At 44.6% G+C, this 14,062-nt stretch overlaps 1 protein-coding gene across 1 annotated transcript in view; it reads left to right on the forward strand.

Annotated features, from left to right (window-relative positions):
- The window catches only part of Map1b (microtubule associated protein 1B), a 104,067-nt gene that overhangs the window by 66,309 nt on the left and 23,696 nt on the right, over positions 1 to 14,062 (forward strand). The window contains exons 3-4 of the mRNA XM_070031320.1: positions 8,474 to 8,556; positions 11,660 to 11,800. Coding sequence (XP_069887421.1) covers positions 8,474 to 8,556; positions 11,660 to 11,800 — 224 coding nt within the window. The remainder of the gene's footprint in view (positions 1 to 8,473; positions 8,557 to 11,659; positions 11,801 to 14,062) is intronic.

Raw genomic sequence — 14,062 nt, forward strand, 5'->3', positions numbered from 1 at the left:
GAGAAGAACCTTCCAGGAATATCGGGAGAAAAGGCTGGGGAGAACTTAACTGGTTGTTTAGCAAGACAAAGAAGACCTTGGTCGGTGGTGTGGAAAAGGCCAGATACCTACGGTTCAGCAAGTGTTAGCTGCTTGTGTGAGGTATTATTGTCGGCCCCAACTGTGTGTTTACTGCTTACAAAGGGGAGGTCTTGCCATCAGCAACTTGAAAATTTTGAGGTTGGGCTGGAGTGCATTGGTGGGAGAAAGGGGGCGTGACCCACCCCGGAACTCTGCTGTAAGTGAGATGGCAGAATAACAAGAATCTCAGTCTTGTTTTCATCAGAGCTTGAAACTCAGGTCTGTGGGTTTGCAAAAACAAAGTGATGAAGTAGAGAGAATAAAATATGTACCTTGTACACTTGCTGTGAGATTAAACATGGCCCCCTCTACAGAACCAAATGCTCAGAAAACCCTAAAGCGCTTGAGTCTTTGTTTTCTTTTCAGTATTAGGGGTGAATTCAGTATATCCTCACCACCCAGACATTTTGCTTTTAGTTTACTCTCATACATACGCTTGCTCAGGCTGATTCTCCTGCCTCTGCCTCCAGAGTAACAAGGATGATGGGCATGCAGTACACCTAGTTCTAAAGCAGCTTTCTTGTGTGAGGTTTTATTGTAACATTTTGTTGCTGTAGTCTCAAGATGGACTTTCTGTTGTCACTAATGCCTTCCCTGTATCAGCCACCTACCTTAAGAGGCAACTTAAAAGATGCTTTTGCTGGGCCCTGTGAATCAACTGAAAGTTTTCAACAGTTGTTATCTGTGCTGTTTGATCTGAGCTTTCTCTGTTGCAGTCACTTTATTACCAGTTTGGGCTTCAGAAAAGAGCAAATCCATCTATAATTATCTTGTATGGAAGGCAAATTCCCTCTCTGGCAGCCAACGCATGACTTCTTTTTTATTTTAAAAATTAAGTAATTGTACAAAGAAGTTGCCGTTTAACAAAGCAGCTTATGAATACAATTTATCATCTTTTCCAACATTCTCACTCACTCCTCTTCTACCTACCCCACCCTGACTTCTGAATTTTGTAGAATATACATTGTATTCTCCCCCTCTTCCCCTCTTCATTTGTTCACCCCTTTTCCCTTGGCCCACCCCACTCCTTTTGAGAACCTGTTGCCAGGTGTTTTATTTTAATGAACTTTGCCTTGGCCTTTCTAAGGAATTATACTATTTGTGTTCTTTCTTGAATCTACTGTCTTTCAGTTAATACATTGTACACACTTGCATACCCTATTTACACATGTAAGTTTATAAATGAAATCCGGCTTCCACATGTAAGGGAAACATGCTTTCTTTGTCTCTCTGGGCCTAACCTACTTCACTTCACATGATTTTTTTATGGGTCTTTTCATTTCTTTACAAATGGCACCATACTATTCTCTCTCTCCCTTCCTTCCTTCCTTCCTTCCTTCCTTCCTTCCTTCCTTCCTTCCTTCCTTCCTTCCTTCCTTCCCTCCTTCCTTCCCTCCTTCCTTCCTTTCTTTCTTCCTTCCTTACTTCCATATTATTCTTTCTAAGGGACAAGCCAACTCCTCTTATCATCTTAAAGAAAACATCCAAAAGCTCAAGAGATCACCCACTAAGCCTCTTGTCCCAATGGTAAACTGATGGCAACTTGTCCCAGTGGGAAAATGATCACAACATCTCTGAAATGTCTCCAGAGACAAAGACTGAGCGAATAGTCTACCTGTTGCTCAAGACTGTTTTAACTGTGCATACTTTCTTCATCTTTTACCCTGATTCTCCTTGTTTAACCTGAATTCAATGTCTGTAACCCCAGAAGTTGGCTGAAGATGTACTGAAGTGCTATCTTCCCATGGCTGCCATGTATAAATCTCCTTCACCAAGTCTCTTTATTTGGCATATGGGAAAGAGTGGCCTCCGTATGGGACTCCTGGATTTGGGGCCTGGTTTTACTATTGAATTACATTTTGACAGCACCCACATAAAAAATATTTCTACGTAAGCATCCCTGTAAAGCGGGCATGCCCAACAGACTATATGTGTTCTCATGTTTACCTGTGGTCCCTGTCACCTCTGAAACACCAGTCAGAAAATGTTGTTTTCTAAGTCTCAGGCTGGGAGCTGAAGGGTAGATAAGTGGGAAAGGATGAACAAAGTGACTTGAAGTCACCTAAACTCCCTTCAGGGTTGAGAGCTGTGTGCCCCTAGAGAGGGATTCTGTGTAATGAGCTCCCCATTTTCTGTGTTGATACTGTTGGTCTTTGGGGATCCTGGCAATCAAGAGATACCAAGTACCCTAGCACCTTTCTGTATCCCCCAGAGCGTCAGTGGCAGGGATAAAAAGACTTCGTTGTCTGCCCTGCTCATAGTCCTGCTATCCCTTGGGGCTGAGGTGACTTCTTGCTCCAAGGAACAAGGAAATTGCTTCTGGGAAGAGTGCGTTGCCTCAGCCTCTCTCCTAGATGCTTCTCCTGAGCCCTAACTCATGTAGCCTTGGTTACCAGGTGTCCTATGTTCACTTTCCTCTCTGATTTTGGCTCACAAGTGCTGCAGTGGGCAGAGCTCAGGAGAACCAGGTTTGTCATGGCTTTCCCATGGTTGGCACCTTCCCTGCCCCTGAGAAGGGAACTTAGGGACCTCTTCCTGCCTGGCCAGGGTCTGCTCTTTGTCGCCCATTTTATCCCTCTATACTGCCTCCATTTCTGTTCCCACAGACCATGCATTGGTATGTCCTGTGGGTCCCTGCAGAAAGGATGCCCAGGGATGATTTCAAGTAAAAAGCTGTAATTAAGAGCTTCTGGGGTCAGGCGCCAGTGGCTCACGCCTGTAATCCTAGCTACTGAGGAGGCTGAGATCTGAGGATCTCGGTTCAAAGCTAGCCTGGGCAGGAAAGTCCGTGAGACTCTTATCTCCAATAAACCACTAGAAAACCAGAAGTGGTGTTGTGGCTCAAGCGGTAGAGCACTCGCCTTGAGCTGAAGAGCACAGGGACAGTGCCCAAGACCAGAGTTCAAGCCCCATGACCAATTAAAAAAAAAAAAGAGCTTCTGGGGAACCTGTTGGTAATTTTCAGTTTCTGCACAGCACACCTTTCATTTCTTGCTTTTATCCATTTAGCTCAATTTTACCTAGGGAGTATAACTGTCCTAAGATTTGTGGGTCTTCACACTGGGAGTTTTGCTGGTATAGAATCCCAATATCAAGTGCCATTTTTTTCCCCAAGAGAATCTGCTCTGATTTTCACTGGGAAAGAGGCTGGAAAAAGGTGGGAGCAAAGGCAGATAGCAGTGGTGGCTGACAGAGCACCTCCCCACCTCAGTCCAGGTCATCAGTGAATCAGGACCTTCACCTTTGCTTTTCCCTGCAGAATAGAAATTGAAGGCTTTCTTTATTCTCCTCCAAATACTATTTCTTTTTTTTTTTAGTTTTTTTTTAATTTTTATTTTTATTTTTTGTGAACATACTGTACAGAGGGGTTACAATTACATGGGCAAGATAATGAGTACATTTCTTATCAAGCATTGCAGCCTCCTCCTTTGTTTACCCTTCACATCCCTTCCCAGCCTCCCCCCGCCCCCCCATCCAAATGCTATTTCTATATTATGCTTGCAAAGAGATCATTTTTTAGGGAAAAAAGTTGTAGAAATAAAGTTTAGGCTTGTGATCAGTCATGGAAAAGGAATGAAAATATTCATTCTTAACACCAATGGTTACTATCCTCTTAAGGGCAGTAGTTACTGTTTTCTCCAGAGTTGGCTCGAGCTCCAGTCCCTCCTGCCTTGGAGCTGGCCTGTTCTCTTTTGCTCTGGGCAGTTGCATTAGCAGTCGCCTGTATTGACACAGGGCTGCTCTGGCCCCAGCCCAGAAGTCTCCCAGCTGACATAATAGTCTAGCCGAAGTTAAGGTCTTCCAGCTACTGTGTTCTGGGGCTGCTGTGTGTGAGAGAAAAGTCAGCCATGTGTACAAGACCAAGTTCTCAGGTTGGTGGGGTTTTGGTTGTGGCTCTGTGTCTGAATCCAACCATAGTCAGCTTCTAAAAGAGTGTGGGTATATAGATGAATCTGAAACTCAATGACAAAGAGAGACCGTAAGAGTATCTTAGACTCTTATAGACATAGGACATACCATACCATTTGGCTTTAAGAATTTTTTTGATAATTTTTTAATCCAGTGATACATTTATTTGTTCACCTATTCAACTGCTTGCTTGCTTTATTTATTTATTTGTGTGTGTGTGTGTGTGTGTGTGGGGTGTGTGTGTGGGGGGGGGTGGGTGTGGGTGCGCGCGTGGGTGCGCACACGCTCATATGCCAGTTTAAACTCAGGGCCTGGGTGTTATCCCTACGTTTTTTTGCTCAAGGCTAGCATTCTACTACTTGAGCCATACCTCTACTTTTGGCTCTTTGGTGGTTAATTGGAGATAAATATCTAATGGTCTTTGCTGTCCAAGCTGGCTTTGAACCTCGGTTCTCAGATCTCAGTCTGAGTAGCCTGGTCTATTTAGAGCTATGTGCAGCAACATGTAGATATATGTAGTTTACCAGACGTCAATATAACTGAAGGGCACATGCAACATTTTCCCAGCTTATCTTTGTTAGGGGGATTTCATTGTTATATCTCTGCACATGTTTACACTGTGCTCCAAATAATCTCATCCCCTCTATCACGCTCCCTGCCCCCACCCCCAGTAGCATTCCCAACAGGCCTGCTTGTTTTGTTTTCATAGATGGAGCTAATCTATTTCTACAATATTCAGCCTCCTTTGTCCTCCCTGCTAGCCCAACCCTCTCCCCTAGACCCTACCCCCATCCCCACAGTTTATTTCTCCCCCAACCCCTATTGATCATCAGCTTTTGTTGAGTTTCTCTATCATGTGTATTCCCAATGTGTTATTCATTTGTTTTCCATTCTTCTCTCTCTCCTCCTGAGTAGTCTCTTAGCTTGCCTCATGTTTTATGTTTAATAGTATAAATAATTAAATATATTACATATATATGTAGTATATATGTGTTTTTATATGTACATACATATACACATGTGTATTTAATATATCTTAAAATCATCTGGATAGTGAAACATTACTAAAATTGCCCCAACTTGAAAAGATTCATCTGTCAGGTTTTCAACAAGAAAATCATCCCAGTGATAGCTGAAAATGAAGACTGGCTTCTTTTTGAATCAGAATCATGGTGCGCACAGACAAAAGCCCCATTGTCTGCCGGGACCCTGGTGCCTCAAGGCTCTCCAGACACTCCTGCCTCTCTGATTGTGAGGGGGAGCAGACCTTTTTTGCCATACCACAAGCTTCTCGCCGTCCCTCACTCCACCTGCCCCTCACTCGGCCAGGCCAGGACCAGCTACACAGTTACATTCAGCTTCGTTTAGGTTTGAAGACATTTTCTTAGGTAGCCGTAGGCGACAGTCATTCTGTCTCCAGGCTCACCTTGGTTGCCTTCAGACCAGCACTGAGTAAGACTAAGTACTCATGGGTGCTACCCAGTGGTTTCCCGGTGAGGGTGAGTGGTCAACAGGAAGAGCAGACTAGAATGATTGGAGCGTGGCTCTTTCGTTCTTGGGAACTTTTTTTTTTTTCCTGAAGCGAGTGAATGAGACCTTTCCAGGCAAGGGTGGTGGCCCTGGCCTGCTTCCCAGTGTGAGACATGCTGCAACTATGCAGCTTGTAAGTGCCCCAGCCTCCCGCTGCGGGAGAACTGGCACCCACAGAGATGCTGGGAGGAGAGCTGGAACCACAGCCCTTTTGCCAGTCTCTGTGTCTGCCAGATGCTGGAAAGGCCCGGCCCCTAGTGACATTGTCCTGGAGAGGCTTCTGAGGCCTCTTCTGAGTCCAGCCTCCATGAGATCAGGAGGCCTCTCTCTCCCTTGAAATTCCCTCCTTCATTTAAATCAATCCTATAAAAAGGCTTTTGTTAAAGGAGCAGCCATACAGCATCTTGGGGGACACTTGTCATTCTTCTCAGAACTTCCAAAGATGGACCAAAGGAAACCATTAGTTGAATTTCTAGATGAACTGGTCTGAATGTTGGCTTGTGTGAAGTGGAGGTCACCGGCAGCTGTCATGTGGCATTTGATGAAGACAGAGAGGAAGGGGACATCTGGTGGATGGTAAGAAGCCACTGGTCAGGAAGCTCCCACTACAGGGAGCTGGTAGGGATGAGCAGGAGCTTGTGCTGCAGCTGGTGTTGCTAGTTTGTGTATTTTTCAGGGTTTGGGGCAGCGGGTAGCTGCCTTTAGGAAAGGAAGGGGCTCTGATTTCTCTCTTGGAGGGGAGAAGGGACTATTTTGTTTTCATCATCTTGTTCCAGTTTGCTTTTGTGAATTCCTACAGAATACAGTCAGTGATGACAGTCATATTCCCAGGCACGGTACTGCCTGATGCTTTGGTATGAAGAAATAACCATTGTCTTCCTTTATCTTAACCTTCATCCTACTTTGTCTCAACTTCATGCCTTTTTTTTTGTTTGCTTCTTTTTGCTGCCCTACCACTTGAGCCATGTCTCCACTTCCAGCTTTTTGTTGGTTAGTTGGAGATAAAGTCTCAGATTTGTCTATCGGGCTGGCTAGGATTACAGGTGTGAGCCATCAGTACTTGGCATTCAACTTCATGCCTTTGGCTTTAGCATTTCAGCACGTGCTTATGAAAGGCAAAAACAACCTAAAAGCCCCAAAGTAATTTCCAACAAATTATCAGATGTAGCATCTCTAATAAATTGTTTTCCCCATCATTATTTTATTTTCATGGGCTTTAGCTCTTTGCCTGAATGAACTATGTGTTGTTGTTGTTCTGATGCGAAGTTTCTTCATCTTTATGAGTTTGGAATATGACACGAAATACTTCTACTTAACTTTCCTTTCTTGTCTTGATTTTTGTTATTATTGTCCCCCACCTTTTTTGGGGGGGGGTCAGTACTCTTCTCCTTAATGCTTCCTGGTTTCTTTTTTTATGTATGTTTGGTTTTATTCCTTTGATCTGTTTCCTAGCTCCTCTTTTGGCATTTGACATAGTGCCTCATGTGTTTTTGCAAATCCCAGTGTAAGGAGGTCACCTAGGAAAGTTGTACAGTGAGGCAGCTCAAGTCCAAACTCTACTGATCTTGACCTCTTACTACTTATGTGACATTGGGCTAATTAATTCTCTTCTTTTGACTCATTGTTCTCTCAGTGATGGGGGGTGGGGGAGGGAGTGAGAATAAATCATAGCACCTATGTCATAGAGCTCTTCAGGGATTATATAAAGTCTTAGAACATTGCCTGATGAGGACATCGTTTAGTTTGGGCTGCTGCTATGTCTAATTAGCATCTACTGGTAAATCCTAGCTGTTACAGAAGTATGGAGGAGGAGCAAGGGCTTGCTGATGGTCATGCTGGTGCAGTTGAATTTCAGCTCTTTGATGGTATAAAGGAAGAAAGCTTAACTAACATGGGCTCCCTGAAGTGCTTGCTCTCTTCCTTGCCCCCCCAACATCCCCCCTTCCTTCCTTATTGTTCCATTTCTGCATTTCCAGGTAGCAGATATGTTCTTTTCCTTCTCCCTTGTTCTGAGCCTCCTTCTCTGTCCCTTTTCAGTTGCCTGGAAACTTAGGCGACAGGAAAGTATATATTCACCAACTCTTGCTATAGCAGCTTTGTGGCTCCCATCTCATGGTTCAGGGAGAAGCGTTGATAGAAGGCCATCCACAGCCTCTTGTCAACCTTGACTGCGGCTGGTTCAGCCAGTGTAAGGCTAGGAGGTGTGGGAAGCGGCAGCTGCGTAGTGGAGGGCCCTGCATAGTTCTAGCCCTTTGTAGCCAGACTTTCTCATCCCACACAACACCTTGCTTTGTTGTTCTCTACCAATTTTGCTTGTTTCTTAGGGAGGCAATTTAGCCGCCCTATCCAGTGGGAGGGTTGTTCTCCACTTTTCTATGAGCAAGTGAATTAATTAATGAATACCCCAACAAAACGTAAGCTTGCCTCAGACAGCCATTCTAGCTGTTGGGGCTAATTGTTAGTCCTGGTTTCTGGATGTCATTCATTTTACAATAAGGCTCCTAATTAATCTGGGCACAGTTCTCACCAGAAGAAAGGCTGATAGGGAGAAACATCCCCAATTACCATGAGAAAGGAAATGTCAAGAGCCCTGTTGAGTTTTTCTGGCATCCACTGCCTTGTCTCTGATGAAAACCGCCATTAGGGCAGGAGGCTGCTTGGAGATCAACCATGAAAACGGGAGAGTGTGAGAGCCTGGCGAGCCCTGAGCCACACAGCCCCAGCTCTGGGACAGACCTGCGGTGTGCCTTCTCTCCTGTTCAGTAGCACTACCGTGTTTCCAAGGCAGTGTAGAAGATCCTGGTACCTGGTGCTGCATCAGAGGCAGAGATTCTTCTGCCATCCCAGAAACAAGAAGGCAGCTTCCATCCAAAAAAGCTAAAGGCCTCTTCTTTGTGTGTTTTTGTGCCTGCAGGACAAAAGATCCTTCATCACCGAAGTGACATCTTGGAAACGGTGGTTCTGATCAACCCTTCCGACGAAGCAGTCAGCACAGAGGTAAGCACCTGCCTCTGCAGGGTCTCAGATGGGAGTCTGAGAGGGACACAAGGGGAGAAGTCCTGGGTCCAGGGGTATTTCCTAACCCCCAGCCGGTGGCTGGAGCTCTGCATCAGTACCACTTCAGATTGTCATGCTCAATAAGAACGCCATGTAGCTGGAGCCATAATATTTTGTTGAGGCAAAGAAGAACATAGGCTTTGGGGTGTGCATGGGGCACATGGCTGCAGGAGAAGAGCTGGGGGGGTAGCAGAGGAAAGAGACTTCAAGTTATCTATATCCTGAAACATAAATGAAAGGAACTTTTTTCATCTTTTTCTGCGACCTTTTTTTCTGATAGTATTTTATGGAAAGAGTTGAGTTTTGTTGTTTGTTCATTTTTTTAAAATTTTATTTTACTGTAAAGATGCTGTACAGAGGGGTTACAGTTACACGAGTAAAGCAATGAGTCCATTTCTTGTTGAGCATTGTTACCCCTTCCCTTGTTGTTCTCCCACTATCCCTTCCCTCCCCTACCTCCCTCACTCTTCCCTCCCCAGGAACTTTTGGAAAAGCAGCATCTTAGAGACAAGCTGTGCAATAGCTTCTCCTTCTAATGTTCCTACTTATGTGCTTTGAGGTACCAAGTACTCAGGACAGGCTATGATATAGCATGACTAAAATGTCAGTGTTGGTTATTGTTATTATATTATTATTATTAATTTTAGAAAGGTGATGTGCAGAGGTATTCTATTATTATTGACACATGAAATTATTGCTAGAGAGAGTAATTGGAGCTTTAGAGCCTACCTAAGAATTTGGCCAAAGCCAAGAATCCCTGATTACCCAGGCCAAGTTGCTGTTACAGCTCCATTTCTACATTGGTTTCACGCATTGGAGACTGAATTGCTTCTTTGGACATTAATGTAGCCAAAGACGCTGGGAGATCTGCAGTTTCTCTTGCCCCTGCTTTTATCATTTCTGATAATGTCCTGGCTTAAAAAAATGGAACACAATTCATATACCGCTAAAAACATCCTTTTAAAGTGTGTAGTACAATAATTTTTAGTTTATTTACAAAATTGTGCAACCATCACCACTACTTAATTCCAAGACATATGACCATCACTGGTCATCATAACTCCTCCTTAGACCTATTAGCTATCATTTCCCATTCTATCTGATGCCCTGGATCTATTTTCTATCGCTAGATTTGTCTGTTTCAGACATTTTCTATAAATGAAATTCTATAAATGGCTGGTTTTACTTAGTGTTTTTGTTTAGGAATGTTTTAGTATATATCAGAACTTCATTCCTTTTATGGCTATCTAATATTCCATTATAGCTATTTATCCATACTTCAGTTGCTGGATAGTTGGGTTGCTTATCTATCTATCTATCTGTCTGTCTGTCTGTCTGTCTGTCTGTCTGTCTGTCTGTCTGTCTGTCTGTCTGTCTGTCTATCTATCTATCTATCTATCTATCTATCTATCTATCTATCTATCTATCTACCTACCTACCTATCTACCTACCTACCTACCTACCTACCTACCTACCTACCTACCTATCTATCTGTGCTGGTCCTGCATCTTGAATTCAGGACTTGGGTGCTGTCTGTGAGGTTTTTCCTCAAGACTAGTGCTCTACTACTTGAACCACAGCTCTATGCCTGGTTTTTTGGTAGTTAATTAGAGATAAGAGTCTCACAAAGTTACCTACCTGGGGATGGCTTTGAACCACAATCCTCATCTCAGCCTCTTCAGCTAGGATTACAGACCTGAGCTACCAGTACTGCTTTTTTTGAGTGACATGATGTGGCCTATGTTGACCCATGGATACCTGCTGCAGCTTAGCAGACCCTCCTTACCAATCCATCTAAGAATGAGTTCACAAAAAAATGTTACGATCGCAGTCTCCTTGTAACTAACAAAATTCACACGTAATTATGATTTGAAAAGAACTGGAGGATTAATATGGCTAGACAGAATACCTAGAATCCACTATGAGACATTAAAAAGGGAAAGTATTTTTTATTTTAATTTTTTGAGAAATCCTGGCTTACCAGTAGATTGGATGGGCCTGAAGAAATTGCTTGGGTTGTCTGTGATTAGTCTGAAGAGCAATGGACTGTGTTCTGTTTACTCTGTGTGTGTGTGTGTGTGTGTGTGTGTGTGTGTGTGTGTGTGTGTGTGTGTCTATGATTAGTCTGAAGAGCAATGGACTGTGTTCTGTTTACTCTGTGTGTGTGTGTGTGTGTGTGTGTGTGTGTTATCCAGGGCCTCATATTTATGGGGCAAGCACTCTACCACTTGAACTACATCCCCAGCAGCCTGTTAACTTTTAAGCCTAGTGTGATGTGTGGCACGTAGCATGTGCTGAACATTCGTGAACTGGGCTCTGAACCAATGTCTTGATGCTTACAGTGATGTTTCTGTGGAAGTCCAACTGGCTTCCTGCCACTTAAAGTTCACTGAGAGTTCTTTAGTGAAAACCATTTGCAACTGAGTTTCTAAGATTTCTATTCAGGGGTAGGATTTTGTTGTTTGAGTTCAATGTCAGGTACCTGGTTGATCCCACTGGAGACAGCGTGTGGAGCAGTGTGCTTGCTCTGTGGCTGGAAAGGGAGGGGATCCTGGATAGGACAGATGAGTGGGGGCACTATTTGGAACCTGTCCTTCTGAGAGGATATTTGGGGGACCCGGACTGTACATGGTGACAGCCTGCCAGATATTCACATGTCTTTTCCGGCCTCACAGCCTACATGCTGTGAGCAGATACTTCTGAACAGCTGTGTAACAGATACTTGCCAGCTGTGAAGATGGCTTTGAAAAAGGGGAGGAAAGTAAGGGGAGAAATCAGCCACCACTGTTGTCTTGGTTGAAGCAAAACTTTGAAAATGGTATTCACTGGGGATCTAATGGCCACACTCATTAATTCTGCAGATAAATTCTACAGCCAGAGCTCTGTGCAACCCTCCCTGCCCCCATGCCTAGGGGAAGAAATTAGACTCTTAGAAAATGAACGCCCTTTGTTGGTCAGAAGCTTAGTGTGCTCCCAAGGCTGGCACGGTTGTGGAGGGAGTCGGGGCCCTGCCCACACTCACATTCTGTGCCCGCTGTTTCAGGTGCGCTTGATGATCACGGACGCCGCCCGACATAAGCTGCTTGTGCTCACTGGGCAGTGCTTTGAGAACACTGGAGAGCTCATTCTCCAGTCCGGCTCTTTCTCCTTCCAGAACTTCATAGAGATTTTCACCGACCAAGAGGTGGGTTCCAGTTGTTTGGTTATTTTTATGCCCCAGGCTGCTCTTTGAACACACTGGGGAGATGGAAGGAGGGGAGGGAGCATCACAGCCCCTGTGAAATAAGCAAAATCATGTGATCCAAAACAGGGTCCTATGAGTCACTGCCAAAGACTGGAGTGACCTCATCGGTAATTGGTTGGAACCACCCTGCTGTGTCTGAGATATAGATGGGGTGGTGAAGGGGTTGAAAGTGGCCCAGCATTGACAGAGAGCAAGTGTGATGGAGGATCTCTATGACAGAACCCCAGAGAAAAATCCAGGCTTTTTGTTTTCTGAGAGAATAGTCCAAAGATCTCTTGGACTTTGGGTAGTATGTCGTCCCCCTTGGTCTTTTCTGGTACTTTTGTTTGTTTGTGTTTTTTTTTTTGGGTCCGGTCATGGGGCCTGAACTCTGGGCCTGGGCGCTGTCCCTCAGCTCTTCAGCTCAAGACTAGCGCTCTACCACTTGAGCCACAGCGCCACTTCCAGCTTTTTGCTTTTTGCGTATGTGGTGCTGAGGAATCAAACCCAGGGCTTCTGGCATGCAAGGCATGCGCTCTACCACTGAGCCACCTTCCCAGCCCCTTTTCTGGTACTTTTATCTACTTGTCTTGGTCCAATTGTTTCTAATTTCTCTTGCTTCTAATACCTGGTGTTGATGTTTGAACTTGGGCACTTAGGTTGTAGAAACAGCCCACAAAACAGAGAAAGATCCAGTAAAAGAGACATGCAGGAAAATAGGATACATCTGTGGCCCCCAATAAAGTAGGCTAGAGCTGGGTCACTGATGTTTTTCATACATATATCTTACTTATTCAAGGATGATACCTTTGAAACATTGACTATTGAAGGAAGTTAGTGACATTTGGTAAAATTAGATGAAACATTTGAATTTATTTCTGCTTGAGCATTTGTCCTAGCTGGAAACTCTTCATACACATGTACTTTTTACATTGAGTGTGTTTGCTTGTAGCAATTACAGAAATGATTGAGGACTGTTCCCACAGCTGGGGGAGCCCACCTGTAGCTAAATGGAGAAGCTGAGGGTAGGCTGATACAAGTCACCACAGCACGTGACCTGACTTCCATAGGCAGTGGAGTTGTCCATGTCCTGTGTGCTGTGAAGGGCCATGTGTCTTTCTAGAGTTAAACTCCTTTTACCCCAGAGTTTTACAAAGAGGTATCTGTGTGCTTGTCCTCACAGACAAGAGCTGTAGAGAAACCACAGAGGCCTTACTTGAAGACCTCCATGAAACGCTGGTCAGATGGTTAAGACTTCTTAATATGAAATTGTGGAAAGGGACATTTTATTTCGTCCTTGGTGACTTCGCAGCATCAGGCATGGTGCTGTCTGTGTCTGGAGGCACACAGCACTCGGTCCCCCTTCTCACTGCTGGCCTGTGTTTACCCTTGTGAAATGAAAGCCTCTCTTTCTCCTATGATTAGGCTCTCTTCCTCCAAGACTGTGGGAGTCAGGCTCCATGCCCCCTTGACTCTGATACATTACACTCGCAGGTAGTTAAAAGCCCAGTAAAGCATTGCACAGTTTGCATTGAGCCTGAGCTGCAATTCTCATTTGCCTACTGCTCTGAATTTGGGATGTAGTCATGGTAATGGCAGAATCTTTTTCTTTTTCTTTTTTTTTTTTTTGCCGGTCGTGGACCTGAACTCTGGGCCTAGGCGCTGTCCCTCAGCTCTTCAGCTCAAGGCTAGCGCTCTACTGCTTGAGCCACAGCGCCACTTCTGGCTTTTTCTGTTTATGTGGTGCTGAGGAATCGAACCCAGGGCCTCATGCATGCAAGGCAAGCGCTCTACCACTGAGCCACCTTCCCAGCCCTGGCAGAATCTTTTTCAAGATTGTATTTTCAAAGGTGGACACAGGTGGTTCTTGCCTATAATCCTAGCTACTCAGAAAGGTGCAATCTGAGAACTGAGGTTTCTAAGACAGCTAGGAAAATCTGTGAGACTCTGATCTTCAATTAATCACCCCAAAAAGACAGAAGTGGAGCCGTGGCTCAAGTGGTAGAGCATCAGCTTTGAGCAAAAAGATTAAGGGGGGTTTAAAAGAATTGTATCTTGAAATTAATCTCACACACAGAGAGCCAGGGCAGTTGGCATTTGTTTAGCAGCTCAGAGGTCTCTCTCTGTCTCTGTCTGTCTGTCTGTCTGTCTTTCACACATACACATACTTCATCCACATCTTGTCCCAACTACAGAAGAGAGCTGCAGAAGCCTGGAAGTGGC

Source organism: Dipodomys merriami, unplaced genomic scaffold (assembly GCF_024711535.1).
Source record: "Dipodomys merriami isolate MVZ:Mamm:240054 unplaced genomic scaffold, mDipMer1.0.p SCAF_20, whole genome shotgun sequence".
Lineage (NCBI taxonomy): Eukaryota > Metazoa > Chordata > Mammalia > Rodentia > Heteromyidae > Dipodomys > Dipodomys merriami.